The sequence below is a fragment of the Eurosta solidaginis genome, chromosome 3, assembly GCF_040869045.1.
Source record: "Eurosta solidaginis isolate ZX-2024a chromosome 3, ASM4086904v1, whole genome shotgun sequence".
Classification (NCBI taxonomy): domain Eukaryota; kingdom Metazoa; phylum Arthropoda; class Insecta; order Diptera; family Tephritidae; genus Eurosta; species Eurosta solidaginis.
The window spans coordinates 38,576,740-38,596,385 of NC_090321.1; the positions used below are offsets into that span (position 1 = coordinate 38,576,740).

The window sequence follows — 19,646 nt, forward strand, 5'->3', positions numbered from 1 at the left end:
TCTCCTTCTAAAATGTACTACTTGGTTACCAGCTATATGCATGTGTATTTGTAGTTTATAGCCTCCCGCATAGCCATATGCGTGTGTATATGTGAGTACTACTTCGGCTGATGATTACATATGTTTATGAGTATCTCTCCGTTGCCTTGTATGTATGTGTGTAGAAGATAATTGATTGGTTTCCGTACATACGAGTGACTGCATAATATCGGCTTAGTACTGAACTGCTGAACATGCAGTTTCTGTTAAAATTTCACAAGCTTCAAGATCACAGCAGGCAACCGCTTTAGGAATCTCAGGCTATGAGATGAAGAAGAGTACGCCATACATCAGCCATTTGGTTTCATGGAACATAGTCCGCAAACTCCTTTACCAAGTAGCGCCTATTGAATCTCAGTTTCAAAGACAGACAAATACGTAATACTTGCAGAACAAAGCAGACATCCCAGGACATTCTGGCTCAACTTCGATTTGAATATTGTAAAAGGATACACTTTCACTTATCCAGTCTCATCCCTTACATACACATTGTATGTCCTGTAATGTGTCCCCATAAGATGCAAACCATCTTTTCAACTACGATATTGAACCACCAACACATCTCACTGTAATTTCTCTATTGGTCATCCCTGTTGATATATTTTACTTGGGTTGTCATTGATGAGTTAATGCCAATATCGTGTGGTAGTGTGAACGGGGCGCAGTACTAGTACTATTACTTAACTGAAAAACTCGAAAACTTGAGATAAAACATAGAGTAGCAAAGAGTAGACCTACGCTGCTGTTATTATATCGGGACTATTTTTTAAGATTATTTCGGTGCAGGTTTGGCATCATTGTAAGGTCGTTTCGACGACTGCAACGATTGCAATTCACTTCGGAGCTAAAAAATATATAAATATAAGACGCGATAACCTCCGAAGAGATTTTAGGCCGAGCTTCTTTCCATATAACCAAAATGAAAGGCCACAAACACTAGTTTTACCCAAATATCTCGTTTTCTAAGAATTAATAATATTTTTGGTCCAGTTCAAAGCTGTAGACCATTATATTTTCTACACATCTTTTTAATGAAGCTAACCAGTTCTGCGTTACTTCCCATGAACCGCAAACTCTAAATTAGGCAACATAGGGAACATGGGAGTGGTACCTGCCCTTAGCAGTATTCGCGGTTTCAGCGCATTTCCGCAGAGAGCTTTGACCCCATGAAAAAAATATTTTGACAAGACTTGTTTACGGAGTCATGGGATACATTTTTGTTATTTTTGAAAAACGCGACAAAGCCTTATCAGACGATATGAGATATTCGCCCTATTTTGACATCTTTTTTGTAATCTGTGACTTTGATTACAAAAACTGGTTAAATAACTTCGAGCGGCCTTGTAATCTTGAAATATGAAAGCATGAAAGAGGAGTAGATCGCAGAGCGTTTCGAGCTCAGTACGTCTACAATATATACTTTTTTTTGTTTTATTGATAGTCCTTTATCAAACCTGGTTTGGAGACAAACGGGTTTCGCTGTTGTTCCATATTCAGGGCAATATACCGAAAAACGGCACCGAAGATGGCACAATGCCCAAATCGGTTTCCTCTAAACCAAATTTTACAAGGGAAAATGGAAATCGAATCTGCGATTTCTAAAGTGTTTGTGACTGTTCTAAATTCCAGTTGACTAATTCTAACATTTAAGGGGCAATTTTCGAAACCCAAGTGAAAGCGCTGTGGTAAATAGAAATGTTAAAAACGAATTTATCCTTTTTTTTAAATATTTTCCTTTATTTACAACGAGTCAAGTTATACAATTGCGATTCTTATGCACTAATGCTATATAACATTTATCCGGGAAACTATTTTAATTTTTTTATCAGACATAAAGTTTTAGATTATCTACGTTACATAAGTGTTTTTTTTTAATTAGAAAAGAGCTCTTCCAAAGCGAATTTAGTATAGATTCGCCTTGCATGTTCTCGAGTTTTTTTAATATTCTGGCATTTGAAATTTATTAGATTAGCAAAATGTAGTCATATCAAGGGGTATATTTTGCTTCCAGAGCTAATAAAAGTGGGCGCTAAGTATTTCTTATTTGGTATTTTTCTATGCAAAAACAAATGTTTCATTTAACTGAACTTTAAGCGTAAGCCGAGGCAAAAACTAAATTGTATAGTAAACAGAATTTAAAAGAATATCATTCCACGTTAAACTTAAACACGAATATAAAATATAAAATGTAAATAGTTTATAACTTAAAAATTAAAGTAAATATATTTAAAGCGTTGAATTTCAGAAAAAAACTAGTCCCAGCAAACAGTTGGGTTAGGTTTGAAAAATTGGGTAAATTGGATAATTACCATTGCTCTCTAAGTATGCTCAAGTCGAAAAAATGTTGAAGTACAACTAAATTTGGAAAAAACATTGCTTAGCTCTCAAGCCGAAAATCAAAATCAAAATCTGATTTTTAATTGTTCAAGACGAATTCAGTACCAGGTGTTGTTGTTCCAACAGCTGATTGCTTCTTCTTGATTATTTGCCACGTGTACTCCAATATGTCAGTTAATCGAAATCAATGAAAATTTTCTTTTGACGTGACATTCTTCTGCACGGTGAATTGATTGAATTCGCTTGATCCGCCTTGCAGTTATTTGTGGTGAATATTCCTCAGCTTAGAAGAATTCCAATTTACATTAGAATCTCGTTCAAGTTGGAATTAGGTAAGAAGACATTCATTTTTCGAGTATTGCGCTTTAGTGTTATGGAAAAGAGAGCAAAGCTACAAAGTTATCCAATATTTCGGTATCTAACTTCTGTGTTTGCTGGGTTGTAGATATATGTACACTCCTCGACAAAATGATAGCACACCAATTGACTACTTTTTTTAAATTTTATTTCTAATCTTACGAAACTATTTTATACTAGAACTTCCGAATTAATTTTTATAAAATATTTTATTGGTTTTTATTAATGTTTTTGTTGTGAATCTTTTAACCGTTAGTTTTGTTATGTTGTTGTTTGTTCTGATATGTTTTTTTTTTGTTACAAATTTTGCCTATGACGTAAACGTTTTCAAAAAATTTAAAAATGCAGAATTTTTGGAAACGTTTTAAGTACAGCAGCGAACAGAAAAATAGAACTAGCATTTTTTATATAACTTCGACAATGAAATTCTTTTTTATACTTTCAATATTATAAGATAAAGCTTCTATGAATTTTATAACTGAGACTGTGCCAGCTAATCTCAAAAACGTTTTTGAAAAAATTCGACAGAACTTTACGAAAATGTCCACCTTTTTATTTGGAGTTCTGTGAATTTTTTTTTGTATGCTGTTCTGTAGCCCAATCCATAGTCTTACAAAGTATACCATAGGTCTCTCGCATTACTATTTGACTATGTTTTCCGAAGTCTTAAAGATTTTCTTCTTTTATACAAAGTATGAGAACTTTTTTATATAGAAGAAAACCTGAAATACCCTTCGTCAAAAACCAATGTGAATTTCGAGAGACCTATTACTTGCATTTTGTGAGACTTAAACTGTCACTGCAAAACTGCATACTCAAAAAAAGGTCAGAGAACTCCAAATGAAAAGTTCGAAACTTTTGTAAAAAATGTTTCGAAAGCGATTTTGAGATTGGTAAAATATCGAAAATAAAAAAATTGAATTGACGAATTTTTATAAAAATTGTCATTGCTATTTTTCCGTTCGCTTAAAGTGATAAAATACAAGTTTGAAGTATCTCAAAGTTTGCATTGATTTTTTTTTATCCATACATTTTCCGCAGCGTGGTTTAGATATTCTTCCATACAAAGTGCGAAAAATTAAAATTTTTTATATGATAGAAAATCTTAATCATTCTTTGGAAAAAAAATTGCCAAAAATTAATATGAATTTTGCGAGACTTTAAACTTGTACTTTGTCAGACTAAAAAACTATGAGGAAACTTTCGTGAAGATTTTTAAAAAATTATAGAATGTTCTAAAGTTTGAAAAAACGAAACGTCGAAATTGATTTACATAGTCTTCGGTATACAATTCATGAACGTCTTTTTGAATTAACTAAAAAAACTGACAAAATAAGCAAATAATTTTTGCTGCTATATTTTTGCACTCAGCTGTTAATCAAACATGCATTATCTTTAAGATGCAGTTGCGGATTTAAGTTTAAAAAAATTAGCTTTATTCTTTTAACTTCGTTTGAATTCTACATCCAAATAACAGCAGAAAAATTCACAAAATTTACTTATTCAATTTTAAAACTCAAATCTACAACTATTCAGACGCAAATCGGTCCCCACTCCCCCTCGTTAGGTAACCGTCGTATACTGTAATAAATGATTAAATCAAATTTTTACGTTCTTCAAAAAACATGTTTCTCAATACGGATATGCTATCATTTCTCTCGGAATGCATTTTGTATACAGCTATAACGAAAAAGTATAATAAAAATAATCAAAACCGACTTAATCTTTATAACTTTCAAACTTAATACAATTTAAATAAGGTTAATTTTTATTTCAAATCTTTCTTCTTCGATTTCAGGAAGAAGTTATTTCTATATGAAACATGCACGAGCCTAAAAATATAAACTCATTAATCTTGCTAAAGTTAAAGTTCTTCTACAAATGAACGATATACATTTGCATAGCCAATCCCACTTTACAATTCTTTACTAAGCTTAAGAATTACGCTTATAAATAAGGCTAATAGAAAAGCAAAGAAAATAACAAATTTCTATTTACACAGTTGCTAACACATTATATACTTTATTTTATATAGCACATATGTATGTAGTTAGCGCATAGCTGACCATTAGTATTTATATTTTTTATGAGTTTTAATGGTAAAACAAACAACAATTCACGACATCTCCTCTGCACATATGCTGCCGTGCAATGCACATTTATTTTGGAAGTTTATTCTTGCGTGAAACTTGAATCAGTATTGCGTATTGAAAAATCTATTATTTCAACCAAACAACGTCCCATTTCTTCCATAACCATTTTTTCAGTTTGATATGCCGGCAAACCATTCTTTTCACATTCAACCGCCTGCGAAATCATACACTGTATGGTAGCATCAACAACTTCTTGTGTTATAAAATTGCATTGTTGCTTTTCATTGTTTGCAGCACTAGCGGCGCCAGCTGTACCACCATTATTGCCACTGCAACTACTACCACCTGCCAGACTAGCCAAAAATTCAGTACCAATTCCTAGAGCCTTAGCGGCATCCTTGTAGAGTTTGTCATTACCAGCCATACCTGCGCCATTGTTATTGGTTTTATCATAGGCGCGTTTTTGACCGGCAACTGGTAGTGAAACACCAGCAATTGTGGCTAAAATTTTCGGATCAATGGGATCCATATCAAGATCGGGACGTTCTTCAATATTTCGACAGTCTGCAAAAAGTATAATTAGCGGCATTTTTTAAAACATTTACTATCTAAAAAAAAAAACTTTAAATTTCAGGCATACTTACCAACACACTTGCAATTGGATGAGCATGTTATTTTCGCCTCGAAACATTCGCAATAATTCTTCAGACAACCGGAGCGTTTGCAGTTGCAGCCTTTGGTGTGTCGCATATCGCCTTGATCGTGTGATGGGGTAATTTTTGGTCTAAGCAAAAGTGATAATTGAAAAGGTTTCGTTTGAGTAATTGATTGTAGTGCTTGAAAATGTTTTAAATGTTGTTAATGTAGAAATGTCCTTTGCGTTGCATTCAAATAAAAGTTGTATGACCGTGATGGATTTTCTTGATTTTCTTGAATTTCTTTTGTTTTATTTAACAGCGTCAAAATAACAAAACAACGCCTACTACATTTAAATTGAATTTTAAATTTTGAATTCGTGAGCAAGTGTTTTTTGTAGTAAACACTAGACTGGGGCGAAAAAAAGTTGCAAAATACTGCTACTAAAAATAAGTTAAAATAGCCTTGAAAGAAATTTTTTAATTCGTCCTTTTAAATACGGTCGGCCTAGTGTTAACAATCTGAAGCACACGCGTACGATTCTCAAATCCAGGCAAATTCCTTAAATAAAATAAATATATATCCGATGAGTGAATTTTTTTCTTATCAAGCGATCAAAAAGCAGACCATTGAAAGGACTAAAAACAATAAATTACACAGTCGATGTATTTGGTAATTTTCACAATTGACCTAGAGAGTTGCAGTGCCGCACTAACCTCAAAAAACGCTTCATCGCCAGACAATTTTCCGTATTAGAGGTTAAGTCCGTAACGCGAGGCGTTAGGCCAATTCAGTTGATGAATTTAGAGATAATGCGTTTCTGAGAGAGGGTAATTTTAGATTTTTTTCCAAGTTAGCCTCAAAAACATAGATATTTAGTTTCGAAGTTCAATATTGAACCCTTCCTAACATACTTTTGTTTTTTTTTTTTTTGTTTTTAATTTGGTAGTTTAAAAAAGTTAAGTGAAGCGTGTTCTTTTCTCTTTATACCCAGCTGTACTTGTACACAGGGTATTATAACTTTGATTGGATAACGGTTGGTTGTACAGATATAAAGGAATGGGGATAGATATAGGCTTCCATATATCAAAATCATCAGTATCGAAAAAATTTTGATTGAGCTATGTCCGCCCGTCCGTCCGTCCGTTTGTCCGTTAACACGATAAATTGAGTAAATATTGAGATATTTTCACCAAATTTGGTACACGAGCTTATATGGACCCAGAATAGACAAGCTATTGAAAATGAGCGAAATCGGATGATAACCACGCCCACTTTTTATATATATACCATTTTGGAAAACACAAAAAACCTGATTATTTAGTAAATAATACGCCTAGAATGTTGGAAATTGACGTGTGGACTGATATTGAATCTTGGAAAAAATTTTAAATGGGCGTGGCACCGCCCACTTGTGATAAAATCAATTTTACAAATATTATTAATCATAAATCGAAAATGGTTAAACCTATCGTAACAAAATTCGGCAGAGAGGTTGCCTTTACTATACGGAATGTTTTGAAGAAAATGACCAAGCTATTTTCTGTTTCGGGAGCCATAACTGGAAGAAAAATTAACGGATCGTAATAAAATTGGGTACACAAATTTTCCCTATAACAGGAAATATTTCTAGAAATGAAATAATTAAAAAAAATTTTAAGTTAAACGGTTTTATTGAAAACAATACTTACAGTAATAATAATACTAAAAGCTAGAAAATAATTAGTTAGGTCCTAGGTACTAGTCGTCACACTCCTCACACAAAACCTCTTATCTCTGAATCAGCTATCAAAATTATTCAATTGGCCATCACCTCAAAAAAAATAAACAAGTTAAGAAGGTTAAGTTCGGGTGTAACCGAACATTACATACTCAGTTGAGAGCTATGGTGACAACATAAGGGAAAATAACCATGTAGGAAAATGAACCGAGGGAAACCCTGGAATGTGTTTGTATGACATGTCTATCAAATGAAAGGCACTAAAGAGTATTTTATGAGGGAGTGGGCCATAGTTCTATAGGTGGACGCCATTTAAGGATATCGCCATAAAGGTGGAACAGGGTTGACTCTAGAATTTGTTTGCTAGATATGGGTATCAAATGAAAGGTGATAATGAGTATTTTAAAAGGGAGTAATCCTTAGTTCCATAGGTGGACGCCGTTTCGAGATATCGCCGTAAAGGTGGACCAGGGGTAACCCTAGAATTTGTTTGTACAATATGAGTATCAAATTAAAGGTATTAATGAGGGTTTTAAAAGGGAGTGGTGGTATTTGTATAGGTGGTCGCCTTTTCAGAGATATCGCCATAAAGGTGGACCCGTTGGCCGCCTTTTCGAGATATCGCCATAAAGGTGGACCAGGGGTGACTCTAGAATGTGTTTGTACGATATTGGTATCAAATTCAAGGTATTAATGAGAGTTTTAAAAGGGAGTGGTGGTAGTTGTATATGTGAAGGCGTTTTCCAGATAACGACCAAAATGTGGACCAGGGTGGCCCAGAACAGCATCTGTTGGATACCGCTAATTTATTTATATATGTAATACCTGCCAAGATTTCAAGGGTTTTTTATTTCGCACTGCAGAACTTTTTCATTTTCTTCTACTTAATATGGTAGGTGTCACAACCATTTTACAAAGTTTTTTCTAAGGTTATATTTCGCGTCAATAAACCAATCCAATTACCATGTTTCATCCCTTTTTTAGTATTTGGTATAGAATTATGGCATTTTTTTCATTTTTCGTAATTTTCGATATCGAAAAAGTCGGCGTGGTCATAGTCGGATTTCGTTCAATTTTTATACCAAGATAAAGTGAGTTCAGATAAGTACGTGAACTAAGTTCAGTAAATATATGTCGATTTTTGCTCAAGTTATCGTGTTAAGGGTCATGCGGAAGGACAGACGGACGACTGTGTATAAAAACTGGGCGTGGCTTCAACCGATTTCCCCCATTTTCACAGAAAACAGTTAACGTCATAAAATATATGCCCCTACCAAATTTCAAAAGGATTGGTAAATGTTTGTTCGACTTATGGCATTAAAAGTATCCTAGACAAATTAAATGAAAAAGGGCGGAGCCACGCCCATTTTGAAATGTTCTTTTATTTTTGTATTTTGTTGCACCATATCATTACTGGAGTTGAATGTTGACATAATTTACTTATATACTGTAAAGATATTAAATTTTTTGTTAAAATTTTGCCTTAAAAAAATTTTTTTTTAAAAGTGGGCGTGGTCCTTCTTCGATTTTGCTAATTTTTATTAAGCGTACATATAGTAATAGGAGTAACGTTCCTGCCAAATTTCATCATGATATCTTCAACGACTGCCAAAATACAGCTTGCAAATTTTTAAATTACCTTCTTTTAAAAGTGGGCGGTGCCACGCCCATTGTCCAAAATTTTACTAATTTTCTATTCTGCGTATAAGTTCAACCCACCTACCAAGTTTCATCGCTTTATCTGTCTTTGGTAATGAATTATCGCACTTTTTCGGTTTTTCGAAATTTTCGATATCGAAAAAGGGGGCGTGGTTATATTCCGATATCGTTCATTTTAAATAGCGATCTGAGATGAGTGCTCAGGAACCTACATACCAAATTTCATCAAGATACCTCAAAATTTACTCAAGTTATCGTGTTAACGGACGGACGGACGGACGGACATGGCTCAATCAAATTGGCTAAATAACTTTGAGCGGCCTTGTAATCTTGAAATATGCTGGCTCAAGGTCTTTTTAATAAATGAAATACATAGGTTTTTTTCTTCCGATATATTTCAACACTACAATAAGCGATTTACATTGGAAATGCTACATATCGTAAACACTCCAGAACACATTAGACTGAACTATAAAACTGACATTGACCATTCCGCTCACAACTATAAATATTTACTAACAAATAAACGAACAGTACCAAACTCCACGTCACGGCGGAAGGACGTGTAAAATAATGTACGTGATATTTTTAATCAATTTTATTGTAAAGTTTTTGGTTTTATTTATTAATAAAAAAAAAAAATTTTTTTACGTTTGTAGTTCCCTGAGGACGGTTACCGTAGTGTAAGCGAAATATATCGGAAGAAAAAACCTATGTGTTTCATTTATTAAAAAGACCTTGAGCCAGCAGAATCGCCAAATATTTACAAGAACACAGGTCGCAAAAAATCCAATAATATATTTTTTTGTTTTGTTGATAGTCCTTTATCAAACCTGGTTTGGAGACAAACGGGTTTCGCTGTTGTTCCATCTTCAGGGCGATTTTCCAAAAAACGGCACTGAAGATGGCACAATGCCCAAATCGGTTTGACTCTAAACCAAATTTGACAAGGGAAAATGGAAATCGAACCTGCGATTTCTAAAGCGTTGTTGACTGTTCTAAATTCCAGTTGACTACTTTTAACATTTAAGGGGCTATTTTCGAAGCCCAAATGAAAAAGCTGTGGTAAGTAGCAATGTTAAAAACGAATTTATCCTTTTTTTTAAATATTTTCCTTTATTTACAACGAGTCAAGTTATACAATTGCGATTCTTATGCACTAATGCTATATAACATTTATCCGAGAAACTATTTTAATTTTTTTATCAGACATAAAGTTTTAGATTATTTACTTACATAAGTTTTTTTTTTAATTAGAAAAGAGCTCTTCCAAACCGAATTTAGTATAGATTCGCCTTGCATGTTCTTAAGTTTTTTTTAATATTCTGGCATTTGAAATTTATTAGATTAGCAAAATGTTGTCTTATCAAGAAGTATATTTTGCTTCCAGAGCAGAGGGCGCTAAGTATTACTTATTTGGTATTTTTCTATGCAAAAATAATTTTTTCATTTAACTAAACTTTAGGCATAAGCCGAGGCAAAAACTAAAATTTATAGTAAACAGAATTTAAAAGGATATCATTCCACGTTAAACTTAAACACGAATATAAAATACAAAATGTAAATAGTTTGTAACTTAAAATTAAAGTAAATATGTATATTTAAAGCGTTAAATTTCAGAGAAAAAAACTAGTCCCAGCAACAGTCGGGTTAGGTTCGAAAAATTGGGTAAATTGTATAACTAGCGTTGCTCTCTAAGCATGCTCAAGTCGAGAAAATGTTGAAGTACAACTAACTTTAAAAAAAACATTGCTTAGCTCTCAAGTCGAAAATCAAAATCAAAATCTGATTTTTAATTTGTTCAAGACGAATTCAGTACCAGGTGTTGTTGTTCCAACAGCTGATTGCTTCTTCTTGATTATTTGCACGTGTACTCCAATATGTCAGTTAATCGAAATCAATGAAAATTTTCTTTTGCCTTTACACTCTTCTGCACGGCGAATTGATTGAATTCGCTTTGCCACCACCTGGTATGTCAAGTTAAAATAAAATTTTCATTATTTCGATTAACTGACATATTGTTGTACAAGGCGTTGTATGGAAAATTATCAAGAAGAAGCAGTCAGCTGTTGGGATAACAACACCTGGTACTGAATTCGCCTTGCTTTGCCATCACCTTGATTCGCCTTGCAGTTATTTGTGGTGAATATTCCTCAGCTTAGAAGAATTACAATTTACATTAGAATCTCGTTAAAGTTGGGATTAGGTAAGAAGACATTCATTTTTCGAGTATTGCGCTTTAGTGTTATGGAAAAGAGAGCAAAGCTACAAAGTTATCCAATATTTCGGTATCTAACTTCTGTGTCTGCTGGGTTGTAGATATATGTACACTCCGCGACAAAATAATAGCACACCAATTGATTACGTTTTTTAAATTTTATTTCTAATCGTGCGAAACTATTTTATACTAGAACTTCCGAATTAATTTTTATAAAATATTTTATTGGTTTTTATTAATGTTTTTGTTGTGAATCTTTTAACTGGTAGCTTTGTTATGTCGTTGTTTGTTCTGGTGTTTTTTTTTTTTTTTTTTTTTTTACGTTTTCAAAAAACTTAACAATGCAGTTTTTTTCTTAGAATTTTTGGAAACGTTTTAAGTACAGCAGCGAACAGACAAATAGTAATCGCATTTTTTATCAAATTTCGTCACTAAAATTCTTCTTTTTTGTACTTTCAATATTTTGAGATAAAAGTTCTATAAATTTTCTAACTGAGACTGTGCCAGCTAATCTCAAAAACGTTTTCGAAAAAATTCGACAGAATTTTACGAAAATTTCAACCTTTTTATTTGGAGTTCTGTGAATTTTTTTGGGTATGAGTTTTCGAAAAAATTCGACGGAACTTTACGAAAATGTCCACCTTTTTATTTGGAGTTCTGTGAATTTTTTTGAGTATGCAGTTCTGTAGCACAATCCATTTTAGTCTTACAAAGTATAGCATAGGTCTCTCGCATTACTATTTGACTATATTTTCCGAAGAGTCTTTACGATTTTCTTCTTCTATACAAAGTGTGAGAAAATGTTTTATATAGAAGAAAATCTGAAAACCCTTCGACAAAAAAAAAATTCAAAAATCAATGCGAATTTCGGGAGACCTATTATTTGCATTTTATGAGACTTAAAATGTGACTACAAAACTGCATACTCAATAAAAGTTCAGAGAACTCCAAATGAAAAGTTCGAAATTTTTGTAAAAATGTTTCGGAAGCGTTTTTGAGATTGGTAAAATATCGAGAATAAAATAATTTAATTGACGAATTTTTATTAAAATTGCCATTGCTATTTTTCCGTTCGCTTAAGGTAATAAAATACAAGTTTGAAGTATTCAAAGTTTTCATTGATTTTTTTTTATCAATAAGTGCGAAAAATTTTAATTTTTTATATGATAGGAAATCTTAATCACTCTTTGGATAAAAAATTGCCAAAAATTAATATGAATTTTGCGAGACTTTAAACTTGTACTTTGTCAGACTAAAAAACTATGAGGAAACTTTCGTGAAGATTTTTAAAAAATTATAGAATGTTCTAAAGTTTGAAAAAAACAAACGTCGAAATTGATTTACATAGTTTTCGGTATACATTTCATGAACGTCTTTTTGAATTAACTAAAAAAAACTGACAAAATTAGCAAATAATTTTTGCTGCTATATTTTTGCACTCAGCTGTTAATCAAACATGCATTATCTTTAAGATGCAGTTGCGGATTTAAGTTTAAAAAAATTAGTTTTATTCTTTTAACTTCATTTGAATTCTACATCCAAATAACAGCAGAAAAATTCATAAAATTTACTTATTCAATTTTAAAACTCAAATCTACAACTATTCAGACGCAAATCGGTCCCCACTCCCCCTCGTTAGGTAACCGTCGTATACTGTAATAAATGATTAAATCAAATTTTTACGTTCTTCAAAAAACATGTTTCTCAATACGGATATGCTATCATTTCTCTCGGAATGCATTTTGTATACAGCTATAACGAAAAAGTATAATAAAAATAATCAAAACCGACTTAATCTTTATAACTTTCAAACTTAATACAATTTAAATAAGGTTAATTTTTATTTCAAATCTTTCTTCTTCGATTTCAGGAAGAAGTTATTTCTATATGAAACATGCACGAGCCTAAAAATATAAACTCATTAATCTTGCTAAAGTTAAAGTTCTTCTACAAATGAACGATATACATTTGCATAGCCAATCCCACTTTACAATTCTTTACTAAGCTTAAGAATTACGCTTATAAATAAGGCTAATAGAAAAGCAAAGAAAATAACAAATTTCTATTTACACAGTTGCTAACACATTATATACTTTATTTTATATAGCACATATGTATGTAGTTAGCGCATAGCTGACCATTAATATTTATATTTTTTATGAGTTTTAATGGTAAAACAAACAACAATTCACGACATCTCCTCTGCACATATGCTGCCGTGCAATGCACATTTATTTTGGAAGTTTATTCTTGCGTGAAACTTGAATCAGTATTGCGTATTGAAAAATCTATTATTTCAACCAAACAACGTCCCATTTCTTCCATAACCATTTTTTCAGTTTGATATGCCGGCAAACCATTCTTTTCACATTCATCCGCCTGCGAAATCATACATTGTATCGTAGCATCAACAACTTCTTGCGTTATAAAATTGCATTGTTGCTTTTCATTGTTTGCAGCACTAGCGGCGTCAGCTGTACCACCATTATTGCCACTGCAACTACTACCACCTGCCAGACTAGCCAACAATTCAGTACCAATTCCTAGAGCCTTAGCGGCATCCTTGTAGAGTTTGTCATTACCAGCCATACCTGCGCCATTGTTATTCGTGTTATCATAGGCGCGTTTTTGACCGGCAACTGGTAGTGAAACACCAGCAATTGTGGCTAAAATTTTCGGATCAATGGGGTCCATATCAAGATCGGGACGTTCTTCAATATTTCGACAGCCTGCAAAAGCATAATTAGTGGTATTTTTTAAAACATTTACTATCTAAAAAAAAAACCTTTAAATTTCAGGCATACTTACCAACACACTTGCAATTGGATGAGCATGGTATTTTCGCCTCGTAACATTCGCAATAATTCTTCAGACAACCGGAGCGTTTGCAGTTGCAGCCTTTGTTGTGTCGCATATCGCCTTGATCGTGTGATGTGGTAATTTTTGGTCTAAGATAATTGAAAAGGTTTCGTTTGAATAATTGATTGTAGTGCTTGAAAAGGTTTTAAATGTTGTTAATGTAGAAATGTCCTTTGCGTTGCATTCAAATAAAAGTTGTATGACCGTGATGGATTTTCTTGAATTTCTTTTTTTTTTTTTATTTAACAGCGTCGAAATAACAAAACAATGCCTACTATATTTAAATTGATTTTTAAATTTTGAATTCGCGAACAAGTGTTTTTTGTAGTAAACACTAGACTGGGGCGAAAAAAAGTTGCAAAATACCGCTACTAAAATAAGTTAAAATAGCCTTGAAAGAAATTTTTTATTATTATCATTTATTAACATAATTAAATCAATTAATTAGTTAACTTAATTAGTGAGCACTAGCTACCAGGGCTAACGGCTCTATATTTACAATTAAGTGTTAGAAAATAATGTTAAATTGATAATAATTAAATGTCTAAATAAGGGCTTTGATGTGTCTGATGAAGCTATATACTGACTTTAAGTTTTCATATGTGGGATTCCTTAGGATGCTTATCCAATTTTCGTTGAAGTAGAGGTTCCTAGTTGATTGTCTGTCTTAAAGTTAATGTATTTTGGCAGAATGAGCAAGTAGGCGTTGGGTCGCCGGATAAGAGATGCTGATGCGTGGATTGTGAATGACCAAGTCGAATGCGGGAATCGCACGACGATTTTTTAATTGTCCATGGTGGGTTTTTTAATTGCTGGACTTCTTTTAAGAAAGATAAACCTAAGTTTGCTGCGATATTTAGTACCGTTTGTAGTGTTGATGGTAATCTTGGATTGCTGACGAGCGAGTTTTCAATTATAATTTTCACGTCGCTATTAATGATTGAATCACTTTCAAACAGAATTTTGGGAAACAGTCGGGTATGTAGGTGGTGAATTCTTTCTTCAAGTGTAGGCAACCTCGCTTCTGCCAGCATGTATCTTACAGGTGTTGTTTTGTATGCGTAGATAGATGCTCTTGCGGCTTGATGATGAGTGGACTAAATATGTTTAATGTAGATTTTGGAGATTTACCGTAGAGGTAGAGCCCATAGTCTATTTTCTTAAAATTAATGCCATACTTAGAGAGATTAGGGTATTTATGTGTACATGACATTTTTTACTAGAGAGATATGAGATCAGGTTTACTCTGGCAGCTAATGCCTTTTTAATTCTACATCATAATGTAATGATAGAAGGTGGCGGAAGATTTGACAGCTGCCATATCGAACGCCCTTAGCTCCAGTGAGCTCCAGGTTGTATTTTGGAAGTACAAGGGAATGGGGGGGCATAAAAGGGGCCCCTTTTGAAATAGTACTTAAATTAATAATTTTTAAATAGTGATAGAATATAGATGTAACTTGATTTTAATGCAATTTTTTGATAAAAAGTATGAAACTAAGTTTGCTTTATTAATTTTTGAAACGTTTGCAGCTTATAGCTTTTGCTCGTAATACTCTAGGACAGAGATCGACTGCTAATACACTGCCAAAAATGTCGGAAACGTTTTCAAAAGACGTGCTTTGATATCAATAACCTCAAAGTAAAGACTTTACTAATGTCAAAAGATGTTTTGAAAAAAAAACTTATTAAATTTTATGCTGAAAGGGGTTCTGCGACAAAAGACTACGTACGGATTGTACTCCTGGTCTTGGAGCGGTTGAGGGTCATTGTTCGTATTTAAATACCGAGCCAAAAACGTGTCTTTTGAACACACTCCTGACAGTTTTGAACGGGTATTAGCAGCCTACCACTGTCCTGTAATATAACTTACTTAATTGTCGCTTAACCGTTTAAACGGTTATGGCCGTCCAACAAGGTGCGCCAGCCGCTTCTTCCTTCTGCCAACTGGCGCCAATTGGTCACACCAAGGGAGTTTAAATCGTTTTCCACCTGATCCTTCCAGCGCAGTGGTGGAAAAATTTAACAACATACAATAGTAGGTGTATAAATTACTTTGGATAAAAGTTGAAGTTCTGAATTTGAGTCTTTATCCCGTAAACCTGAGAAGTTTCCGCTGTGATAAGATTCATATTTGGCACAAGGTATTGTAAAGTTGATTTATTACACAAATGTATTTTTATAACACGTTCTTTATTATTTGATAAATCTTCAGTTCTCCAAAATAATTTTCTTCAACTCACTGAAAAAATTTTCTTTACTGACAACAAATGAATTGAAAATGTTTTTTTTTTTTTTTTTTTTTATCGAATAATTGTTAAAGTAGAAAACTAACAGGTAGGTATGCCACAGTACCCCCTTCCTAGTGATAACGACATATACATAATTAATTTATTTTAAAAGTAACTCTACGAGGAATATAACGTATACAATCTTCCTCAACATTTTCTTGATTATCCAAAAGAAAAGCTGGCTTCAAACGATCTATTGAAATTACTTTATTTTCTCCGTATACTTGAATCTTGAAAATTTTATTAGTTCTAGAAATTACTTTGAATGGACCGTCGTATGGTTGCTGTAAAGGTTTTTTAACTGCGTCACACCTTATGAACACATGAGAGCAGGTACCTAATTTTGGATGTACAAATACGTTTCTCTTCCCATGTCGCAATGAACTGCTGGCTTTTAAACAATGCATGTTTTCAGAAAATTCTTTCACCCATTGTGTAGAGTATTTGTTTTCTTTTTTGTTATTAAATATTTCTCCAGGAAGTCGTAAATTTGTTCCAAATGCCATTTCAGCTGGGGAAAAACCAATATCCTGTATAATATTTGCATGCAAACCCATCATGACAATAGGGAGTGAATTAACCCAGTTATTCGATTTTTGGGATTTTAATGCAGCTTTAAAAGTACGATGCCATCTCTCAATTTGGCCATTACTCTGTGGATGATATGGAGTTGTATGCGTTATTCTTATTCCAAGCATTTTAGATAATTCTCGAAAAAGTAAAGATTCAAATTGTCGTCCTTGATCAGTAATAATATGAGCTGGCACACCATAACGAGAAACCCATCCAGAAAAAAACGCATAAGCAACGGAGTCAGCAGTAATGTCTTCCAGCGGTATTGCTTCAGTCCAACGTGTAAATCTGTCTATGCATGTAAGGATGTATTTATACTGTTTACATAATGGCAATGGACCAACAATATCTATACTGACATATTTGAAACGGTCTAGAGGGGGTGTGAAATTGCCAAGAGGACTTCTTACGTGACGATTAACTTTAGATTTTTGACAAGCAATGCATGATTTAGTCCATTTAGCTACATCTTTGGAAATTGATGGCCAAACAAAACGTGGACCCGGGTACCCCTAGAATGTGTGTGTAGAATATGAATATCAAATGAAAGCTGTTGATGAGTGCTTTAGTAGAGGGTAATTTTCATATCCCTGGGTGACTAGGGTCTCGAGATATAGGCAAAAACGTGGGCCCGTGAACGCCTAGATAGTGTTTTTACATTATGGGTATCAAATAGAAGCTGTTGATGAGTGCTTTAATACAGGGTAGTTTTCATACCTATTGGTGACTAGGCTCTCGAGATATAGGCCAAAACGTGGATCAGGGTAACACTAGATAGTGTTTTTACATTATGGATGTCAAATTGAAGCTGTTTATGTGTGCTTTAGTACAGAGTAAGTTTTACACCGCTGGGTGACTAGGGTCTCGAAATATAGGCCAAAACATGGACCCGGATACCCCTAGAATGTGTGTGTATTATGGATATCAAATGAAAGCTGTTGCTGAGAGCTTTAAAGTAATTTTCATTGTGATATTCAATTTAGTCGCATCAACCTAGCAAAACTGATAAATATGCATGCGAAGCCGAAATAAAGACATGAATTAATAATACCCACATACCTATTTACATACGTCCTATTCGATTTGCCTGAATTTTGGTATATAAATTTGCCTATATTAGTATTTACGATGCTTTTTTCCGGGGAGTAGACCAGAGACGGACTGGGACTGAGACTCGGGGTGGGACTGGGACTGAGACTCGGAATGGGACTGGAACAAAATACATCCTCTGGGACTGGCAATAAGATATGAAGAAGAATGAGAAAAACTTGAGAGAGGAGAAAAGAGAGAAGGAGAAGGAGAAGGAGACTGAGAAAGAGATAGAATGAGACGAAGATGGAGATAGATGAAGCGAAAAATACGGAGGAAGGAGCGAATACATAGATTAGGGAAAAGTGTAGAGGGGCGACGTCAGAGTTAGATGGAAAAAGCGTATTAAAATGTATGCAGATAGACCAAATTTAGGGCAAAACAACGTCTGCCGGGTCTGCTAGTTTGTTTATAAAAATAAAAAGTGAATACGTCACTGCGACTGCCGCCATATATAGGCTTGTTTACCATAACGAAATTGTGGAAGCCAGCTCAAAGTACTTTAGAAACTATTTTTTTTCTTTTTTTACTTAACGGATTGGTTCTCGCGGTAAATGAAGACAATACGAAGTACTTGCTGTCACCCAAGAAATAATCGGCCCACTTGCACCTTGACAGCCACGTCACTGTTGACGGGTATAATTTCGCACTGTGAAAGATTTCGTCTATTTTGAAACCAGGATTAACAGAAAAAACAATGTCAGATTAGAGATCAATCGGAAAATGCCTTAGAAAAAAGTGCTACTTTGAACTGAGTAGGCAACTGAAAAGTAAAGTCCCATCCCAACGAACAAAAATCACTCTGTACAAGTCACTCATCATGCCTGTCGTGCTCTATGGCTCGGGAATCATGATTCCGACGGCGAGTATCGAAGGATAATCCAGCGGGTTAGGGGGTTAGAATATACCCGCGGTAGGTATGCCTGTCGTATGAGGCGACTAAAATACCAAATAGATTCAAGGGGTTGTGTAGCGCAACCCTTTCAAGGGGTTGCCAGCGTAATATATAGCTTCTCCAAACCCAATTGTCAACCTCACCTATACGTGGCGAACTCTGTTTCATTAACAGCCGAGGCTCTGGCGACCCCGAACTCCTCATAGATCTAGGGGTGGGATGGCGGAATGGCCTAGAAGGTCCATGTGGTCATAACAAATCGTTCCCGAGGTGGTACCGGAACGTACCGGATCTGCATCCGGCAAAGGACCATCAACTCGATAACACTCCCCAAGGCCTTCGAGGAGTGTCCTTATCGCTACAACAACATCGAAAGAGGTATAGTGATGACCTGTATGAGCTTTAACACCTTTTAATGCACAGCGAGTTTTGAGCTGCATAGGCAAATGCTACATAAAAACACATTTGTACTGAATTAAAGAATTATTAAAGGATGCGATGGAAGCAGCATCATGCGATGTTTATTGCAGTGTGCATGAAAGAAATTGTTCTGGTGCAGATAGTGTGATTCATGGCTCTCTTTGAATGTTTCGCTATATTGAGGTGAAATGTGTACATTGTTCTTCAATGTTAAGTTCATCTGCGCCGCCAAACATCAGACATATAAAACAACGCAGCCAGATCGACCATGTCGCGACACGTGGAAGGCACATGCTTTAATTCTTTTTGATATGCGCAGGATTCGAGAATCAATATCAAAACGGGTCACTATCTCGTCATAGCCAAAGTCAACCCTTGCTATTGAGCTGCAAAACGTGCATCCTGAAACAGCAGTTAAGCAGAAACATAAAATAGTTAAAACATGTATTAGAATTATTATTAA

At 34.2% G+C, this 19,646-nt stretch overlaps 1 protein-coding gene across 2 annotated transcripts in view; it reads right to left on the bottom strand.

Annotated features, from left to right (window-relative positions):
* Window positions 1–1,779: 1,779 nt before the first annotated feature.
* Window positions 1,780–19,646, bottom strand: part of mip120 (Myb-interacting protein 120) — a 67,777-nt gene continuing 49,910 nt past the window's right edge. Inside the window, exons 4-5 of one of the 2 annotated variants that reach the window (XM_067771426.1) lie at window positions 5,471–5,610; window positions 1,780–5,390 (exon numbers count right to left, since the gene is read on the bottom strand). In XM_067771426.1, coding sequence (XP_067627527.1) covers window positions 4,906–5,390; window positions 5,471–5,610 — 625 coding nt within the window. In that variant the 3' untranslated portion in view covers window positions 1,780–4,905. Of the gene's footprint in view, window positions 5,391–5,470; window positions 5,611–9,930; window positions 13,789–13,867; window positions 14,008–19,646 lie in introns of those variants that run through there. The other variant, XM_067771425.1, reaches the window with a different exon arrangement.